The sequence below is a fragment of the Lepisma saccharinum genome, chromosome 8 (genome assembly GCF_977018435.1).
Source record: "Lepisma saccharinum chromosome 8, izLepSacc3.1, whole genome shotgun sequence".
In the NCBI taxonomy this organism is placed as follows: Eukaryota; Metazoa; Arthropoda; class Insecta; order Zygentoma; family Lepismatidae; genus Lepisma; species Lepisma saccharinum.
In genome coordinates this window covers 68,492,045-68,514,414 of record NC_139236.1, presented here as the reverse complement: position 1 = coordinate 68,514,414, position 22,370 = coordinate 68,492,045, and the positions used below count along the sequence as shown (strand labels likewise).

The 22,370-nt window shown below is 38.0% G+C and overlaps 1 protein-coding gene across 1 annotated transcript in view; it reads left to right on the top strand.

Annotated features, from left to right (window-relative positions):
• The window catches only part of LOC145991833 (uncharacterized), a 44,705-nt gene that overhangs the window by 11,663 nt on the left and 10,672 nt on the right, over nt 1-22,370 (top strand). Inside the window, 4 exon segments of the mRNA XM_083127878.1 lie at nt 58-166; nt 17,259-17,500; nt 17,951-18,047; nt 22,164-22,338. Of these exon segments, the coding sequence (XP_082984004.1) occupies nt 58-166; nt 17,259-17,500; nt 17,951-18,047; nt 22,164-22,338 (623 nt within the window).

The following is a 22,370-nucleotide window of genomic DNA, read 5'->3' as shown; positions in this document are numbered from 1 at the left end:
TTAGAAGTAGAGTGGGATTATTTTGGCAAAACTGTTCTGACTGTTCTACATTTTCAGCTTGGGAGCGAGTCGAACTCCTCGAAGCATCCAACCGACAAGTGAGCCGACGACGTCATCTCATCACAGCACCAATCTCCGACCCTCTTGCTCACGCTGTAGGCTGCTGGTAGGTTCGCCAACTAGACTCGGACAGTCAAGTTAGAATGTTCAGAGGGCAATGACAATTTTCATTTTTCAAGGGCGGGCCCTTGAACAATGAAGAAAAAGAATCATTGATTGTAATAGAAATTCGTAGCAAAATTGTTACAATTTTATCTCAAGTGCGTGTGTCTTAACTGCATTAAGACAAAACTATTCAGCGGCAAAAAAAAAAAAAAATAATAAATAAATAAATCGAAATGCATATTTGATATTATTTACTTATGTGTTTTATTTGGTAATTAACAATACGTTACTACGTAGTATACGAGTAATTGGTAAAATTATTATTTATTGCAGCATACATATTTTCATACAACACATACTGATTGTGCATGTGCTTTAAATAATAGAACACCGGGAGGAAGTATTATTTTACAATCGAAATTATTAATTAATACGAGATCGAACAAGTACTTCCGGCTTTTACAACTCCCCTGAACACACTATCAGTTGTTACTTGGTAATTTGTGTGTCACATCATCACTAAAAATTATAATAATTTGATTCGATTTGGTTTATTTTATTTCGCTTTTCTCCAGCTTTGGGGTGGATGTCATAAGATGAAACATAGCCCGCTGCGATTCTTCCAGCCTCGGCGCTTCGCCGTCGCAAATGCGATTTTGTGTGCTCGCTGAAACTCCATTTTTCTCCGCTAGAGGCGCTCAACTCTGACCAGTGCTGGGCGGACTTTGCATGCTTACCTGTGTACATTTACGCTGGTAGTGAGTGAATGTTTAATTATTATGTTCTGTACGTTCGAAGTTATGTTTACTGTTGTTATAATGTGATAATGTCGAAACTCTCTTAAAACACGTTAAAACAAGAACAGCCGTAAAAGGTAAGCTATTTAGAAACAATAGTTTAATTTTTAATGTAGAGGCGAAACGAAGCAAAGAGCATGTCTTTTCATGAATGAATAGTCATGTTAACCTGGGATATGTTCCAAGAATGAATAGTCATGTTAACCTGGGATATGTTCCAAAAGAAACTTCGAATATTTATATCCAACTTTGCTGCTGGAATTTGGCTAGGCAATAATGGTCCGTGTTTTAATAGCATGCCGAAAGAAACATGAAAACGTTCACATACTACTATTGGTCTCCCTGATGGCGCAGTGGTAGCGTCGTCTCCTTGTAATCTGAGTGTCCCTGGTTCGATACCCGGTGGAGAAACATAGTGGTTCAGATTCCACTTTAAACTGTAGGTCCAGTCCCGATTAGCCTTACTGTGCACAAAGTGGACTTAAAACATCAACTCAAAACATACTACTAATACTGCGTTTTCTTTTAAAAGTAAGAGAATTCCATCTCCTTAGTGTGAATTTCGATTACATTAATTAAGGAAGTAGAAACCACGGTGGTTTAGTCGTTAGGGCTTAGGACTACCATGGGGGGGGGGGGGATCCGGTTCGATTCCTTGTTTGGTCATCTCGTGTAAAATTGTCCATTGGCTTTCCTGCATAAGAGGATCAAGATTTCACCCAATTTGCATCAGTGGGCACCCAATGGAAAACCTGGGTGAGAATATTCAGCCGGAACGTGTTGCTGATCACATCACTTTCACTATGTCTGAGATGGAGAAAGTGTGAAACCCTAACTGCATACCCTAAGGTACACGCACACACACGCACGCGCACACACACACACACACACATAATGCCCTTTAATAATATCAATTATTAAATAATCAAAGTATATTATATCGACTGTCCCTCATTTAAAATTCCATTACAAATTGAAGATTTTAATATGCTACTAATGCCCTTCCCCCTTGTGTGACTAAGGGGGAGGGGCTAAATTAAGAGACATTAAGAAGATAATAGTTTCCTTTTTAAAAATCACAGCTAAATGCTTTTACGTGTTTTATTAATATATTTATATACTTTGTGGTGGCTGACGAAAGGCGATGAGAAATGGAGAAGAAATAACAAGTCGGACTAATTTCTGTGTTCTTGGTATTGCTGGGTTCAGTGTTCTTAGAGATGAGGCTCTTTGTCCGTTCTTTGTGTATGTTTTGGATCTTATTCGATATTGTGGAAATGTTTCATTTTGAATTATTTGAAAAGCGAATAACATTTATTATACTTTTTACGTAAAAAACACAATAAACCAAATGACATTTTTCACGACTATTTTCCAGGGGGGAATGTTCCTCCTTGCCCCCGCTGGATTCGCCAATGTGCCATAACAATTTAGTACATGGATAAGTCATTTTCGTTTTGTTATTCATAACATAAAACAATCACTTTGTTTCGTTTTTTTTTAAATTGTATTTATTTATTTATTTATTTATTTGTTTTGGCTTTCTTTTGAGCTTCTCGGCAAAAATCAGTACATCTACGAGGGTCACTATTTATATTTTGAGCCTTGGCAACACTGATTGAAGTTATGCTCGATTTCACGTTTGCATGGAATCGTCTGGCATTATTGACCATAACGTACTTCAAATGTTTTGTCAATAGCTTGATTTGTGTTGTTTATGTTGCTTTCGAGATTGCGCGACAACAATAAAATGGAATTAACTCGTGAACATTTTCGTGCGATTTTTCGACGTGGATTATCAAGACAAGAGTGCATCGATCAACTTACTTCCACATTTGGCGATGAAGCCCCATCCTTTGCCACTGTGAAACGCTGGTATAACGAATTTAATCGTGGCCGCCATTCGCTCACCGACGAGATTCGCGAAGGTCGTCCAAAATCAGTTGTTGTTTAAGAAAACATTGATGCTGTGCAAAACCTAATACTGCAAGATCGTCATGTGACATACTGTGAGATTGAGGCAACCATAGGCATTAGTTCCACCAGCATATATAAAATATTAAATGATCATTTAGCTGTGAGAAAGTTATGTTCTCGTTGGATCCCACACAATTTGACAAAAACTCAAAAAGACGCTCGCGTCAATTGGTGCAAACAAATGCTCAATAAATACAATCGTGGTGCTTCAAAAGATTGTAACAGGTGACGAATCATGGATATCCCTTAACAGGAAGTATGATTTTTTATTACATAATTGGAAGTATGTGTCTGACAGACACGGAACACCGAAACTTTTGTTTCCTTGGCAAAGTATTACATAGATTTATTCTTATAATCTGATATTATAAAATTTATTTCAAAATACATATACAACGCAAATGCTACGTAAGAAAAAATAACTATTATTGAGAAAAACTTTTCTTTTTTATGAAAATGCAACTTTGTTGGTCTCCTTCCGTGTTTATCTTGTTTCAGAGTCGTCAAATCAGAGGCAGAGTAACAAAATTTAGAAACGCTTCAATGACATAGCTGATCTAAATATGGGTCTACCCATAGAATCAGTAGAAAATAGGGAAACCATATCCTCATGTCCAGACTTACAAATTGATGTAAGCATAAAGAGCTAAAAGTGCCTTTATTTCACACTTATCAGTTAGTCTGTAATTGCTCTTTTGATGTTCTTTGACTTTAATTCTTGTTTTCTCTAATTTTACATTTGTCCACAACAGAATATGATCAATAATGTCGTCATCAAAAATTAGAGACCAAATATCTTCCATTTGAGGATTTTCACCTAAATTTCTAACAATCTTTGTCAAGCCTGGAATTCCTCGTATTATATTTTGGCGAGGAACACGTCTAGTCTTTGTTGGTTCTTTAGATTACCAAGAATATCCTTCCTTACCTTGAAAGAAAGCTGGAACGTCATTCTCTTTATTTGTCCTGCAACTTACAGACGAAATACTAGCTTCGAAATTACGACAATCTTCATCATCAGTGGAAGAACCATATGTCACAGGAATGAACGTGGAGTCCACATCGGAATCATCATCAGAAAATAGATCTTCCATCTCCTCTTCTAGCACGTCTTCTTCTTCCACTTCTTCCCGCATTTTTGAAACCTTGGCGCAAAAATTGGGTTCACCCACTTTCGCTACATCGCTTAGTTTCCTTTTCCTAGATGTAGAAGGTCCTTCCTCCATTATAACTAAGTTCTAATCATCAACATCAATAATACTCGTGTGCAAGATGTGACGTTTTTCCCCGCAAACTGTAATAAAAAAGTATTACGTTAAAATATTGCGTGGAAAAGCCCCACATTCCCCCTCATTCTTCGGTACGCCTGTGCGTCAGTTTGTTATTTGGCGGCTAGTTGGTCAATTGACCGCTAGAGGCCCTCAGTGGTAACTTCCTTTTTTTTTTGTGCGATCTCGATCAAAAACGAAAAAGGTAGTTCGTCAGTTGCACGGGAGCAGGAAGTCACGACCTCGACTCGTGGGTGCGAGCAGGAACTCGTGTCGATAGACATGCCTCAGTTGGACTTTCGATGATCGGCGGTAGAACGCGACCACGCTATCTCATTCAATTTGCATCGCGTCGTCGCGGTTGCACTGATTGGTCACGACGTGACTTTTGTTCCATTCCCTTTAGTCGCAAGGCAAGCACTGACTGTAATTAATCAGGGATATTAAAAAGGAGGGGAATACAATTAAGTAATTTTTGTTGACACTCGAGCAAACAAGTAAGCACCTTATGCATTTTTGACGAAAAGAATAAGAGCATCAAAGGAATCTAGGGGGTCACTTTTCCCAAGAAAAGTTGTGGTCTTACAAAGCCAAGAATTGATGTTGTAACTTTTAACGGTATTTTTGTACCGATCGTACGTTTATGTACATGTGTTATTCGTTCAACTAATTTATTATAATGTTACAAGGGAATGTCAAACTTTTGAACATTTGCCCAATTCATCAAAAGAAAGAATTGTTGTACTACGTGGATGTATTTGTTATTTGAATGAGAAGGAATATTAACCATACTTCGTTGCGAGGTTAATACAATAAAATTGACCACGCGTCACAAACTAAATTTTGTAGTACGTGTTTGTTTGCCATACCAAAAAAAAAACTGTACCTTAGATTATAAATTGCATAAAAATGAGCTTGTGGTTGTTCGAATATGGAGTCGTGGAAATACTAAGTTTTAATTTAAGGTTTACGTGATCATAAGAGAGAAGGAGGGGGGCGAGTTTTGACGACAGTACGAACAAGTCGCTTGTTTGACGTGTCTCATTGTACTCATTAAATTGGTTCTCACTCGAGACTGAGGCGGTCGTACAAAATACGTACCATTAACCTCAAAACAACAACATTTGTAACCGTTAGGTTGGGCACGCGTAATTTGCGTCCACGGCCTTTTTGCACGTCTTCTCCCATTTTTTGCTAATTAATTGAGCGCCCACCTATCCAGTTACAAAGTTTTGGTAGCAGAGCATGGTTTTCCAGACTTACATTTTTCCGCTTTACGTCTTAAAAAAAGAAAAGTAAGAAAAGTTTGGATTCACTTCTTTTTTTAATAAAAAAAAAAATTTCCCCCCCCCATTAGAACCTTTATCCTTCTCCCCTTTTCGGGACGTTTGGTTGTCCCTTATCTATATTATTTATTTTTTGCAAAAGAAAGAATTTATCGGGCTTAATTTTGAAAAAAAAAAATTTCCCTTATTTTGCAATTTGGTTAGCACCACAGCAGATTCCCCCCCCCCCTCACACACACACACATTACTGACCTTTTGTTATCATGGCTCCACCTGAATTTAGTAGTGTTGGAGAATTGGTACATATACAGCAGCAGTCCTCCCCATTTGTTATACCACCACCTCCGTCTTTAACCGGTCCTCATTCTTCACATCCAGTTAATGTTACCTCCCAGGCAACCTTAATTCCAGAAAATGTGGCTACAACTTCCACGGCCTCCTTAACCTTTTCATCACCTTCGCCGGCCACAACCGCCGCGACGGTAACGGTCCCGACATCTCCGATATCGGTTATGTCTTCTCACCATAGTAGTGATACTTCTATTTCTAATAAGATACTGTTGAGGAATTTAAATACCCATATTGATGCCCTTGTCATATGTGATGGCCAATGTCATACCGCCTTGTTTATATTTATGTTGGCCTTACAACGTTTAGTGATATCCCACCAATATCCTTTACATTGGCTCCTGCAAAATGCTACTCGCCGTACCGCGGGAGTTTTGCAAACTCTTTGGATGACCGCCATGGCTTCGATGATGTCCTGGCAGGACATGAAAGTTTATATTTGGCGCCATTCCGTTCCGATGTCCTTGTATACCGTTTTGGTAAATACACATGTTACACGCCCTCAAAAAGAAACAGAGACGCTCCATACTTACGTGTCGGACGTCAGAGATTCGGCAGAGGCATTGGAATTGGGATGGGATCCTGCCGTTTTGGTAACCTTTATTCTCCAACATCTCAATAACACCTCCACCAATTGCCTTTTATTCCAGGCTCGTCCGCAGTCTATGACTGAATTAGTGGCATTGGCACAATCTATTACGCCGCTAGAAATGCAAAAAGCGTACACTCAACAACAATTAGGCCAGGTTAATCAATGTGATGCCTTTCCACCACCTACTGTCACCACACGGGGACAGACTTATAATCGTCCACAGCGTCATTTTCCAGCGCTGTACTGCAATTTTTGCCGGCGAACTGGACACGCCTCACAGCACTGCCGACGTCGTCCCTCTTCGAACAACTACAATCCTCGGGTCCCTTGAGTTATGAGCAGTGACAGGTTCATTTAGCAATAAGAATGTTGGACCGTATTACTACTGTTATGTGTATCTTAGAATATTAAGGGTTTTATTATGGATTTTTGATAATGTGTGTCTTTCATCATGTAAAGGTGTTCCCTTATGTTCATTGTTGGAACACTGTTTAACTTATAACCATTTGTTAAAATATGCTTATTTCAAGATGGATTATAATTTGCATAACTCCTATTAAATTCATTTAGTAACCTTGATCTCACTTGTAGTATATTCTTGAGGATATGTCTATATTTGGCTGTTTTAAACAAAAACAAATTGTAATTGGTGCTCTTATTTCCTTTTGTATTCCCTTTCTTTTATGTTTCCTCCCTTCTTTCCTATTTTTCTTCTATTTTTCCTTCTAATTTGCGGTTTTCTTTATTTTTCATGGTTTACGAGGAAACCTACAAAATTTACGTACCACCTCGGAATTCTGGAATGAGGCATCTACTGGAACGGCCAACCTATCCTCTAAGTACAAATAGTGGTCCTACGTGTTCTCTGGAATACTTCTACATACTAGTGTGCATCTCGAGTGCTTTCCCCAATTGTTAGCCCTCCCCACAAAAAAAAAATAAAAAAATAAGTGCAACGCAACCAAGTATACTATCATCATATTCTCTGCAGTATAATTCATACGCATCAACCAAGGAATATTATAGACTCTTTATAGGTGTATACGGGTAAAATTTTTGGAAAGTAATGTTATGTATTTTTCATATTTTATAATCGTTAAGCGTTTTCATATTTTCTTGTTCATTTCATTTCAGATTGCAATCGTTTCATTCATGTCCATTTTTTAACATCACATTAATTGTAATTATTAATTATTCATATTTGCTATGTTTCAATTTTATGGGATGTTTTAGGTATATTTATTATGATATTGGCTATTGACTTATACAAGGTAACAGGTTTCTTGGGCGAAATATTTTTCATGTTGTTTAATTTGCAACATGACTTTGTGTGTATTTGTGTTATCTATTTCAATGTTCATCGAGTTCTCTAATACAAAAAACAAGGGGTCATGAAATGCTCTTATATATTTATATCTACTTATTTGCTACGGGTTTCATTATATTTATGGTGCTACGGGTGCTTATACCATATTGATTGATTCAGTGCCTTGCATGGGAGATTTCTTTTGTGCTAGAGGGGGGAGTTTGTGACGTTTTCCCCCGCAAACTGTAATAAAAAAGTATTACGTTAAAATATTGCGTGGAAAAGCCCCACATTCCCCCTCATTCTTCGGTACGCCTGTGCGTCAGTTTGTTATTTGGCGGCTAGTTGGTCAATTGACCGCTAGAGGCCCTCAGTGGTAACTTCCTTTTTTTTTTGTGCGATCTCGATCAAAAACGAAAAAGGTAGTTCGTCAGTTGCACGGGAGCAGGAAGTCACGACCTCGACTCGTGGGTGCGAGCAGGAACTCGTGTCGATAGACATGCCTCAGTTGGACTTTCGATGATCGGCGGTAGAACGCGACCACGCTATCTCATTCAATTTGCATCGCGTCGTCGCGGTTGCACTGATTGGTCACGACGTGACTTTTGTTCCATTCCCTTTAGTCGCAAGGCAAGCACTGACTGTAATTAATCAGGGATATTAAAAAGGAGGGGAATACAATTAAGTAATTTTTGTTGACACTCGAGCAAACAAGTAAGCACCTTATGCATTTTTGACGAAAAGAATAAGAGCATCAAAGGAATCTAGGGGGTCACTTTTCCCAAGAAAAGTTGTGGTCTTACAAAGCCAAGAATTGATGTTGTAACTTTTAACGGTATTTTTGTACCGATCGTACGTTTATGTACATGTGTTATTCGTTCAACTAATTTATTATAATGTTACAAGGGAATGTCAAACTTTTGAACATTTGCCCAATTCATCAAAAGAAAGAATTGTTGTACTACGTGGATGTATTTGTTATTTGAATGAGAAGGAATATTAACCATACTTCGTTGCGAGGTTAATACAATAAAATTGACCACGCGTCACAAACTAAATTTTGTAGTACGTGTTTGTTTGCCATACCAAAAAAAAAACTGTACCTTAGATTATAAATTGCATAAAAATGAGCTTGTGGTTGTTCGAATATGGAGTCGTGGAAATACTAAGTTTTAATTTAAGGTTTACGTGATCATAAGAGAGAAGGAGGGGGGCGAGTTTTGACGACAGTACGAACAAGTCGCTTGTTTGACGTGTCTCATTGTACTCATTAAATTGGTTCTCACTCGAGACTGAGGCGGTCGTACAAAATACGTACCATTAACCTCAAAACAACAACATTTGTAACCGTTAGGTTGGGCACGCGTAATTTGCGTCCACGGCCTTTTTGCACGTCTTCTCCCATTTTTTGCTAATTAATTGAGCGCCCACCTATCCAGTTACAAAGAAAACTGCACTACTGGAAGTATGTGTCCAAGGGACACGCAAAAAAACTTACGTTATTGGAAGTATGTGCCTCTCAGACACGGTAGGTTACAAAAAAGCTCTTATCAGCTAACACTCAAGCGCGACAGACAACAATGAATCACAACACCAAATTAAACCAAATTAAGAAAAAAAAATTATGAAGGTATTGAGGAGCTCGCTTCACAGAAACATACAGGGTTGCCAGCACAACGAAAAAAGAAAACCATGCGTGTCTGTCAGACACATACTTCCAGTAAAGGGATATATGCATATGAGCCGGAACGTAAACAGCAGTCGACTGTATGGGTGTTTCAAGATGAACCCAATCCAACAAAAGTTGTTCGCGCTCGAAGCACATCGAAACAAATGGTCGCCTGTTTTTCCGGGAAAACTGGTCATGTGGCAACTGTGCCTTTAGAGGAATGTAGAACGGTCAACTCTGAATGGTACACAACAATTTGTTTGCCAGAGGTCTTCGGTCAAATACGGAAAACAAACATACGCCGTCGGATCATTCTTCATCAAGACAATGCCAGCTGTCACACATCTCGTCTAACAACCGACTTTATGAACAGTCAAAAAATCGAATTGATGGGTCATCCGCCGTACAGTCCTGATTTGGCACCCGATAACTTCTTCTTGTTCCAGAAAGTCAAGAATGAATTGCGTGGACAACGATTTTCGTCGGCGGAAGACGCCGTTGATGCGTTCAAAAACCATATTATGGAGGTGTCTCAAGAAGATTGGAAAAACTGCTTTGACAAATGGTTCGAACGAATGCAAAAGTGTATTGACCATAAAGGAGAATACTTCGAAAAACAATAAAGCAGTTTTCAATGCCAAATTCCTGATTTTTCATTGTTAGGCTCAAAATATAAATAGTGAACCTCGTATCTTCCCTTGTTTATGTTGCTGGATTTGTAACGAAAAAAGTTATAGAAATCATGTCTTGCTCCAAATGCAACGCACAAATATCTACCCCATCCTGTAGTTCGGCATTTATATGGACCTAATTTATAAAAGTGCCAAAATAGAATGATGCACTATCCATCGACCAGCTTTATATGTATTTCGTGGACATTAAAAAAAATCATCGAAGATACTGTGCCTCTCTTACCCAGAGTGTTTTTGAAGAGAAACCTGCAAGAAAATATAGAGCCTACTACCGGCTTTGAGACAGTGTTGTTCTGTTCCACGAATAATGATCGTTCTGAAGACGTAAGTGAACTTATCTGCATATTCTTCATTCCAATAGTATTGAAATTTATTGCTTCCTCAACGACAGAAATGTTTGAAAGAGCTAAATACTTAATTCACAAGTCCCTCAGTCGTAAAGTTCACCTGCTTTAGATGCGTTTTGGCAAAAGCAGACATCAGCGCCATGCGGCAGAAATTGTAAGTTCGTGGAATAACATGAGAGCTAGTCGAGTGTAGAAGAATCGTAGCGGGCTATGGATGAAATTAATGAAAGGACAATCACAAATACACATGGACTGGCTGGCTGTGACTTTAGACGCCAGAGCCTCGTTAGTCGCAAAATGGAAGAGAGGCTGATATAAATAATTGTTTTAAGTAATAGATACTTGTAAACTTAATATGACTTACAAAACGGTTATGTTGCGAGCGAAGCAAGAAATAAATTTTAGTATATAGTCGTATATTTCTTTTCAAGCCGACAACAATATTAATGTATGTGCCGTCAATATTTTCACGAGCACAGAGCGATATTTCCTCAGACCTCATAGCTACAGTCCTGTATTGGACAGAAAAGAAGGGAGTTTATTCGTCACTGTTATACCTGTGAGCGACTGTGAGCAGTTGGAAGGAATGAAAAGGTGCCGAATGTGTGTTTTCGGAAGGGTGCTAAAAGGGTCCTGTCCCGATCAGATACATTCGTTTCGCAGCAGTAACAAATTAATATGAGGGTGCTTTTGGCTGAACACCCTGTATATAAAGGACTGTTATTAGTAACGAACCCTTACAAAGCAGTTTGTTTATCCACACATGACCGACACTGTCCTAGACTTTCTTCTCACTCAATTTATGGTAATTCTGTCCCTAAATGTACCCTTGCACTCCTCCTTAAAAATGAACTTGTATCCTCTTACATTAGACAACCTGAATAAGCTCGTGCAATGAAAATTCCACTGCAAAAAAAAAAAAAAAAAAGCAGAACAGAATGATTATTACATAATCATAAGCCTAGCTTCCACACTATGGCTTGTACTATATGTGCAGATGTGGTGTCACCAGTGAAGTCAGTCCTTGACATAAAACTTATGTGGTCATAATAGGACTATAATAAATAATAGCAATTATTATTATAAATTCTAATAAAGTATGATTATCATTATCATCATCACTACCACCATCTTGGCGAGACTTTTCTAATTTGGTTATTTCATGTCGCTTATCTACCTCTTGGGTTAACCGCGACTACGAACTTGAATGTTGAACTGATAACACACAATGATACATCCATGTCTTATCCAGCGTTCGAACCAGATACCTTTTTTTTATTATTTTTTTAACCTCTAAGCGTTAGTTTGCCCTATCATTATCTTTCAATTGTCTCATATACGTCAGTTTTACACAGTTCTCTAATCTTACCCTTTCAGGGCAGTTACACAAAAACGTCCATGTCTTATCCGAGATTTGAATCCGGGACACCTGACGTAGCGCGCTCTGATAACCAGTCCGCCATGGAGGCCGACCCAACTGGGCCACGAAGTCGAGTATGTGACCCAATCGTCTTTACAAACTATTAATATACTTACAACACAGTCAGGGGCGCCGACTTGTAAAAATTATTGGGGGGGGGGCTCTGATCACTGAAATAAATGAATGACTCACTTCCTCCCTTTTATAAAATTAAAAATTACGTCTTCTTATAGCAGTTTTTAAGCAGCTATTATATTCCTCATGCAAATGAAATGTAACATGAAAAACGTTTAGAAAATGTTTCAAAGTCGCTTTATGTCTTTTGTGTCTGCTCATTTGTTTTTTTAGATAACAATTAACATTTTTATTGAAAAGTATGTATTTACATTAAGAGACCAACCTAAAAGTTTTATGCCGGCCTCGGTAGCCGAACGTGTTGGGTGGTCGACTCAACTCGCTTTCATCCAGATGTCTCGGGTTCGAGTTCCAGCGAGGACATGGGTGTGTTTTAATGTCCGCAACAGACATGTGATGGGTTGCAAATAATGTTAGTGTTGATGTACCCATAAAATAACTAATATTTACACAAATAGCAGGAAAATAAGTTTTACTTTTTTGTTCTTGCTACAATATTTAACTTTTTAAATTTAATTTTGCAATAATAAAAAAAAATAGCATGTACACTAAGATATAAAGTGACATACACAACAAAAACATATGAACATGATTTCAAAATTACGCACTGGGTTATTTTTTTATGAACTCATTAACGAGCGGTCTCAGGTCCAAATTATCAAGCACAGTTTGATGTATGTGGAGTACCGCTAAGCTGCTTAGTCTCTTCTGCCCCATTGTAAATCTCAAATATGTCTTTAGTTGGCGAATAGCACTGAATGACCTTTCGGCTGTGGCTGTCGTCACTGGCACAGTGCGGAGGACCGTCATCAATTTGGCAACTTCAGGCAGAAACTCCTGGAGGGTACTGTCTTCCAATAGAACCTTCCTTATGTCACGCATGGTAGTTAGAACCACTTTCTTCTGTTTGGCGATATCACCAAGCATGGACATGTGTAAGGAGAGCCTATCGGCTTCCAAATCTTGGCGAAAGAATTCTCGCGTTTGCTGAAAGTTTGTTGTGCAACTGTTCACAGCTGAGATGCATTCTTTCTCTACGGCTGTTACTTTTTGTAGTCCTGTAGATTCATGTCCTTGTTTAACACATGATTTTGCTGTGTCACACACGTCAGTGTATATTGATTTATAACACTATTTTGGAGTGTAGAACTTGTGAGGTTTGGCAGCATTAGGTTTTTCAAGTTGCCGGGGCAATTCTGGCTCATCAACGAGGCTGGGTTTGACCTCTGTGCATTTTGACCTCTGCCAGAACTGCTCAAAACCCATTCGCTTTTCTTGGAAGATGTCAGTCAAGTATTTTAGTTTTCATCCCACTTCTGTATCATCAATGTGTGGAAACTGAATCTTACAGTTTACCTCTTCTATTGGATCCATCACATGGCAGTAGAGGGAGAGAAATAAAAATGTCTTGAAGTGAATCATTGTCTCCAGGTATCCAGCACATTTTGATGCTGCGTCAGTATAATCTTCTTCTGAAAATTTCTCAAAAAATTGAGAAGGTTTTCATAGTTCCTTAAGATCTGTTGCATACTGAAGGCTCTCAACGTCCACCGACGAGGGCAAAGTGGTCGCAGTCCAGTATGGCCAGCCTTCTCATTCACATCAATAATATTCCTAAATATTTGAATTCCTTTAGGGGATTCCCAAACAGTCTTGAAGAAGTCGTTGGCTAAATTTATTATGTCTCTGATTAATATATGATAATTATATTCTTAGTATATAGTAATAAGTCATGTGTTTTGCTGTATCCGGTCATAGCCCCCCCAAAGTTGATGGTTTGGCGGTCTCAGCCCCCCAAAGTTGATGGTCTAGAACATTTCAAATGTGTATTTAAAGTTAAGATCATGTGGCACAATTCATAGTAAACTTTACAAGAGAAGCTAAATGATACATTAGATCCTCTTAAGCAAAATTATTGGGGGGCTCTGCCCCCACATCATTAACATTGGGGGGGCTCGAGCCCCCCCTCCCAAGCCCCATGGAGTCGGCGCCTATGAACACAGTTAATTTTCATGTTTTGTGTAAATTTACTCGGTTCAGACAAGGATACATTTAAAAGATCAGGGGAAATTTTAATCACGAAGTTTCACACTACAATCTCAATTACTTGGAATTTGGAACACTCGCTCATGGAAGAATTTATTACTTGAAAACACCAAGTTAAATCCTATTTCTATGTATTTCAGCTAACCTACAGTTATCCCGTATGAATACGCCCGTGATCAAGAAAGTGTGGGGCCATAACTCCACACCCCCTATGTGCCTTCATGGTGTGGTGCAAAGCACAGGGGAGTACTTTATACTTTTTCCTTACTTTATCCCGTATACGTACTAAAAGTCATTTGTTTCTTTATTATGATTATTATTATTATTAATAATAATACATATTATTATTATTATATTTTTGTTGCCTTTTCTGTAAAGAAATTAGCGAGGTCTACTTGCAGAGGAAGTCGATAGATGTGTTCAGACTAGGGATGGCCAAACGGATCCCGGATCCGAAAAATCTGGATCCATTCGGATCCGGATCCGGATCCGGGTCTGAAAGTTTCGGATCTAGATCCGGTTCCGGATCTGAATCCGGATCCGAAAATTCCGGATCCGGATCTGGGTTCGAAAATTCCGGATCCGGGTCCGAAAGTTTCGGATCTGGATCCGGATCCGAGAGTTTCGTATCTCAATCATTATAATATTACCACACCTTAAATGGTATTATGATCTTCGATTACAAATAAATTTTTCATTAGTTAGTCCTACAACAATATTTTTCAAGTGTTGTTCCTAAAATACTTTGCTACGCATCGGCTAACACACTCGTCCATAAAAATAATCTTACTTGTTTATCATAAAATGTCAGAGGTGATTTTGTAAATGCCATTGAAACGAATATGTATTCATTCGAATGTATTGGAAATGAAAACACACATAAATGTGAGACATTCCATTCCAGGATGAAACCTTTAACACATATAACAAGATAGAAATGTTATACAAAAATTATACAATTGTTCTACAGTTACAGTTTTACAAATTAAAATAAAACATTATAATATATGCAGTGTTACATAATTACGAAGTGTAAGACTAACAAGGGATGTTATCTAAGTGTCCCCCTCCGATTTCCATGAAACTTGGCAGGTGTATTGTGGGGTCCAATGGAAGAAATACGAGTTTTTTTGTTTCAGCTAAAAAACGGTTTTAGCGGGCAAAATCCCCTCAAATATCAAGATGAGGACAAATTGAAGTGAGGATCTGACCCCTGTGTCCCCCTCCGATTTCCATGATACTTGGCAGGTGTGTGTATAAACGGGCCCAAAGGAAAAAATACGTGTTTCTTTTTTGTTTCAGCTAAAAAACTGTTTTACGGGGCAACCCCCCTCAAATGTCAATATGAGGACAAATTTAAGTGGGCATTTGACCTCTGTGTGCTCTCCGATTTCCATGAAACTTGGCAGGTGTATAGTGGGGCCCAAAGGAAGAAATACGTTTTTTTTTTGTTTCAGCTAAAAAACTGTTTTAGGGGGCAAAACCCGTCTCAAATGTCAAGATGAGAACAAATTGACGTGGGGATCATCTGACCCCTGTGTCGCCCTCCGATTTCCATGAAATTTGGCAGGTGTATGGAGAGGCCCTATGCCCCCTGTTTCTTCCTATGCCATATTTACGTGGTTTCGGGGTCAGATCCCCACTTCAATTTCTCCTCATCTTGACATTTGATGGGGGGCCTCTATACACCTGCCAAGTTTCATGGAAATCGGAGGGGGAGACTTAGACCTCCCTTGTAAGTGTATTAATTAATTACAAATCGCGCACGCACACACTATATATAAAGGGTGACTGCTAATTAGATGTATTCCCTGAAAGGGGTAAAAGTAGAGACAATTTGCAATAAATTTGACCATATGATACCCCGTCCGAAAATTAGTAGATTTCGAGATAATCGAATTTCTATTGTTTTTTTTAAATCATGACAATTTTCCACATAAAAAGATGAATTGAGAAAAATTGCTTATTGTATGGAACTTATTTCAGCGTTTTCTGATAGCCAACAAATAAGTGGTTCGTTGAAAAAAAAGTTTTTCCCAAATAACAATCACATGTAAGTAACGGGTGGGTCTAAACTTACAAGTGATGATAAAAAAATGCACTCTTAGTTTACTTGGCAACTTATTATTAACAAAAATGGTATGACACGAAGCGTACAAATTACTTAAATTACTTCCTTGTGTCATCTGCTACCCAACAAGGTACAAATGTTGCTAACATTCACATTTGTGTACAAGAAATAATACTTCATTCGTCTTCATGTGAATGAAATCAATGAACAATACAATTAAAGAACATTACACGTCTTGCTCAAAGTGGCCATCTCCGTTACGAATGCAGGCACGCAGGTTTTTATGGACATTTGGTCTCTTAACTCGTGATGTGATGGTGTCCTTGATGTGTTAACCAGCTGTTAAGATACACTCCCTGAGCTCTTCTTGCGACTTTACTGGCGTCTTGTCATGTGGCTCCAAATGTAACCCCTTTCAGGAAATATATCTAATTACCAGTCACCCTGTATATGTGTATGTATGTATGTATGTATGTATGTATATTATATATATATGTATATTAGACACATTCTTACTTTCCAAAGAAGCGCATGTGGGATGGCAAAACGGATCCGGATCCAAAAGTACCGGATCAGGATACGAAAGCTTTGGATCCGGATCCAAAAGTTCTGGATTAGGATCCGTAAGTTCTGGATCCGGATCCGGATCTGAAAATTCCGGATCCGCGGATCCGGATCCGAAAAATTTAGGATCCGGATCCTTAGGATCCGGAACCAACCGGATCCGGATCTGGCCATCCCTAGTTCAGACTCCTCTCCTCCTTCCTATTTTTGCAACGCGTTTTTGTATTAGTGTATGTCGTCTGAAAATTGGAAAACATATCTCCAGATAAACACGATACGTTGTTGAATTTGGCAAAGTTGCCGTTAGGTGGCAGAAGCATCTTAGTCATGCAGAGCTGCCGCAGGGAACATTGATAAGTTACATAACACATATGTAATGCGAAGATAGCCTACTCGTACTTTGAGTTTGGATAGGTGGTGTAAGCCAAGAAAAAGCAAGCAAGTAAGCCTACTTCGAGTTGGGGCCCCCTAAAAACAACAGTGGAAAGATAACATTCTGGTATTCGTTTCTCTGTATTGAAGAACATAATAATTTTGTGCCCTGACCTCGTGCACATTTCCAACAGTTGATTCAGTAAGTTCGAACTCACTACTTTCACGAACTCACTCACAAGGATGGAATTTGAATATGAGGTAGTGAAGAGTGACCTTGCCAAAAGACTTGCAAAAAATATGTCGGTAGTGTACCCAAAAGGATTCATCAGATATCCTTCATCCAAGTTTTTCATGTCCGCAGACTACGCTGACTTTGCGAAGAGGATTTATGAGTTTGAAGTGCATGAAGACGATGTTTGGGTTGTAACATTCCCGAAATGTGGTAAGTAGGAAAATTTTCATTTTTGAATGTAGGCATCCACATAAACAGTGGCGTAGTTACGATTTAATGTTTTTTTGGGGGGTGGGGTCCAGTTGGTATGAGTTTTCAGTTTACACACTCAGGATAAGTATGGTACCCTACCGACATTGCCTTTTCAAAAGTCGAGTCGAGAACGAGACCACCCTTCCAGACTTGTCGAGACGAGAGAGATCTCTGTAAAATCGGAATAAAACACTGTCCGAGACTCAATAAACCAAATAAATCAATCAATCACCGCATCGTTGCGATTAACTTAAAAGGAACGGTGAAGTTCCTAAGCAGGTACTAGAAACCGGAAACTTGGTTGGTGAGATCATGCAAAAGTAACAATTTTATTTTCTTGTGGTTTAATAAATATGTAATGCTTACAGTCAATACATTACCTAAATTTATATTTCTTCTCCTTCTAAGGAACAACATGGACACAGGAAATGGTGTGGTTGATAGGAAACGAACTGGACTATGAGGGCGCCAAGAAAAGCATTCACGGCAGATTTCCGTTTTTGGAGTAAGTACGCTTTCATTTCCTTTCCCAGAAGTTCTAGCTCCTTATGCAGGATAATCAATAAGTTCGTTGGGCCTTCTTAGTGGTAACGTTGTCGTCTTGTACGTACTCCAAGGGTCCCCAGTTCGATCCCCAGTGAAGGCACTTTCCACAGCAGATCGGACCCCACTTGAAACTGCAGGTCTAGTTCCGCTTTGCCTGTCAGCCCAAAGTTAACTTAGAGCACAACTGTCCTAGTCTGGAAAAACTTATTCCGTAGCCTACTATGCATTCAAGAAAAATAATTCCACAAAGTAAAATAAAATAAAAAAGTATAAGAAAAGTTTTATATAGTTTTTTCAATAAATATATATATATATATACACACACACACGAGATTTCTTGATTAATAATTCCATAGGCGACTCACGATTTCGTCACAGAAAGTCTCAGGCTTTAATCCTGGTCTAGGCATGGGTTGTTTCTCGTTGATGTCCTTTCATCAATTGAATCGTTTCTTTTAGAATGGACACAGGTCACATTTTTCAAATTTGTCAGTAGACACAACTGTTTAAATTGAAGACAGTTCGTTTGGTTTCAAGTCTTCCTGTGGCATCTTGGGAAGGATACCAAAATACACATTACACACGAGTTTCAGATTTGTGGCATGAAAAGGGTGGTTTCTGTGGATGTTTTGTGTGTTGTGGATATGTGCCCTTTCTAAACTAAACGCAGGAAAAATGAGAGCGAAAACAGTGGACATGGTACAAAATTGGACACAATTAATTTTTAATGAATGCTTTAATGAAGGATAAGTGTACAAAATAGTGATATACATGGAGATATGCATTTAAATTTCTCTGTTGGCATTACTAACTTTACTCTGCATTTTCTTGAGTTGTAGGTTGCCACTTCACAATGATCTCATAGAAAGACTCTGCCTCTTTACTTACGTATTTCAGAACTTTTTTATGTCTTCAATTTTTTTGACATTAATAGGGTTTTTGTTTTCAAAAGCTCGTTCAGTGAGAAAAATGATACGTGTTACATTAGGTTTCTTAAGAAGGAACGTACTTTGATCCAGCCCATTGATAAACATACTTTCTTTAACAGTTCCTTTGTCCATTGCAAAGTAGTATAGCTCAGATATTTTAAACATCTGTCTGTCTTTCTGTTTTTTTCATTGACATTGTTTCAGTTGAAGTTACATCCTTTATGAAATACTGAGACCACCAGGTATCAAAATTCAATATGATGTTACTGTCTTTTAATAACACTGTTTCAATTTTACCTCTCGAGCCCTCGTTTATCAGTGTTGCATACTTTTCTGCGGTGTACACTCTGTCTTTTTTAATAGCCTGTTTGATAACTCCAAAAGTACGGTCACACGGTACGAAACTGTGGCCCCGCTGAGGTAAGTATTGCGTGACAGGTATATTCCTGTCGTGTGATATAGCTAGTAGGATTCTTAACACTGTGTGATTCCTGTTTTGCCCAGTACAAGCATCTGAGAAGACGTGAATGGCTTTGGTAGTTTCTGGTATGTCGTTGTGGATGTAATAGTGAATAAATTCACGAATAAACTCGAAAATAATCAGGAGAAACTAGCTTTAATAAGCGCACAGTACCAGCATCACATAGGAATGTAGGTTAGAAAATACACAAACCGAAGCGTCACCTGTTGTTCACGCATGCGCGAATGTTGACTACAGTCTGTTTAGTGAAGAAGGGGCACATATCCCGGATATGAGCCTCTTCTAAAATAAACGTGTTTTTCTAACCGCTAAAGCTATGAATGTACACGAGTTCGGAATGTGTCTTTTCGAAGCTAAATCCGGCTACCACAATAGAGTATATTTTTACCAAAACATCAATTTTGAAAAGAATGTGATCTGTGCCCTTTCTAAAATAGACGATTCAATTTCATCCAATCATCATTCAATCTCATCGTTACGATTTGCCAAAGTTATAAATGGGCCGATGTGCCAAAAATAAATTTTGCATTAGTCGCACATATAATGTGGCTTTTATGACGTCACGTGCAATAATAATGCGTTGAATGGTAAGATAAATTAAACAGAAACAACAATAAGTGTTTTTATTGTTGTCAATCCCCCCTCCAAATATTTACATGAAGTTGGCGCCTCTGATATGCGGTGTTTACATAATGTTCTGTATTTAACTCTCATTTATTGTTAATTGTTATGCAAGTTTCCAAGTTAACCTTAGAAAGGTTATTTTTAGGGATGGAACAGGTTAGTGGTACTCTACCGATATAGGCCGATATAAGCCTTTAGGTTTATCGAAAAAATTACCAATAATTTTACCGATGTATAAATAACCTGTAATTTTGTTCAAAATTCTGCCATTTCGTTGTTATTTTTATGAATATATACAGCCCTACATATACCGTGGTTTTTGTAAATGTCAAAGCAGTTTCTTTTCCAAAGGCAAAACAAATGTCAATAACCCCGTTGCATATATTAATTAAGGGCAACTCCATTGTGACGGGTGAGACATTCAGACAATTTACATTCATTTTTTAAATATTTTCTTAGCACCTTCAAATATGTAACTCTAACAATTCATGTAATTTCATTTTCCTTGAACGTTATTTAATTTCAGAATATTCCTCCCTCATCTCAATTTGCAGCTACAGAAAATACATTTTTTTTAGTTGTGACGGGTGTAAAACACTTCTGAGACACGACTTTAGGACCTTCCTCAGTCTTTCAGAAAACTCTGAAATATATGGGTTTACTGAAATAATTTTGTTTTATTTTCACATAGCCAACATTACTCGACATTTAGATGCTTACAGTTTCTAAAAAAATTACGACATACTTTTTTTATAAATATTTTTTGCCTGTAACGGGTGTGACATCATGCACATTAAGGATTATGGAACAATTAAAAGGCTAATGATATTATCATAAGTAGATTCTTCAAACTAAGGTTTGTTTCAGAAGTGAAGTTTGATACTTCAGAGCTTAAGACGTAGAAACAATAAATGAGACAACTAGAACGAAATTAGAATTAATTTAGTTTTCTTACTGTATAATACTATATCCTAGTGAAACTAAATTAAGTGGAAACACCACACATAAAATCCCACTTCTACTATAAAAAGTAATTGGTTTGAAATAATATGTTGTTTAAAAGCAGTGGTCGGAAGTAGCGCGCTACTTGTAGCTGTAGCGAAGCTACAAAATTCCTGCAGGTGCAGCAAAAATTCGCTACAACTAAATTCCCGCAGTTTTGAGGTAAATTTTCTATGCGGCAACAGTGTCAAAAAAAATCGACAATAACACTTATTTGTGTAGGAGGTTTAAAAAAGACCACGTCTATTACAAAATAATGTCAATACGGATAATCTAGATGATAAATATCCTGATATCGCAGATTATAGATAGCCACATAATTTATTTCATTGGTATATGAATAATTTTGATATCTAGATAACCAAATGACATCCGGCCAAATGCTATTTATCTTCAAGATAAATACATATGTTGATACAGGTAATAACATAAATAAAAATATGTTTATTGAAAAATATGTCAAATTTGAGTAACACTCTAATTGCAATACTCGGATATCAAAGTTGTACTAATTTGCCACTTACCTAGGTATATACGCTCACATCGTTCTCAAACTCTGTAGTAAAAAATAGGTTACTGCGGCAACACTGCTATCAAAATGATAGAATGATGGGTTTCATGATAATAAATAACGGAATCTATTTTCTAGTAAGTACAACTGCTAGGGGCTTCTTTTGAATACTCTTATTCTTTTTAAATGAAAAAGTAGCGCAAAAGTAGCGAAGTAGGGAGTAGCCCACAGGAGTAGCGTAGCGAGCTACTTTTCAGTAAATGTAGATGTAGTGAAGCTACTTTTAAAAGGTAGCCTTCTGATCACTGTTAAAAGCCATTAAACTAATATTTCTATTAATAATTCCAAATTATGCTTAATTTTTGCTTTAATTTTGCATCGGTAGAATATCGGGTATCGATATGTGTTAATTGTATTTGTATCGGCAAAATATTGATACCTGTTTATCTCTAGCTGTTTTGTGAAAACATTCTGATAGAACGGAGTCCCTGATCTCTTCCAATTTAGATGTCCCTTTCTGTCTTGCAGATTTTCGCCCCTGTCCATGACAAGATTCGAGATGATAGCCGGGAACGAATCAGTACCTGAAGAAATGCGAATAAACACTGTTGATTTTGCAGAGAGGATGAAGCCACCGCGATACATCAAGAGCCACTTACCGTGGCAGCATTTACCCAAGCAGCTGTGGGAGAAGAAACCGAAGGTGAGATAATATTCAACGAGAGCAAACATGAT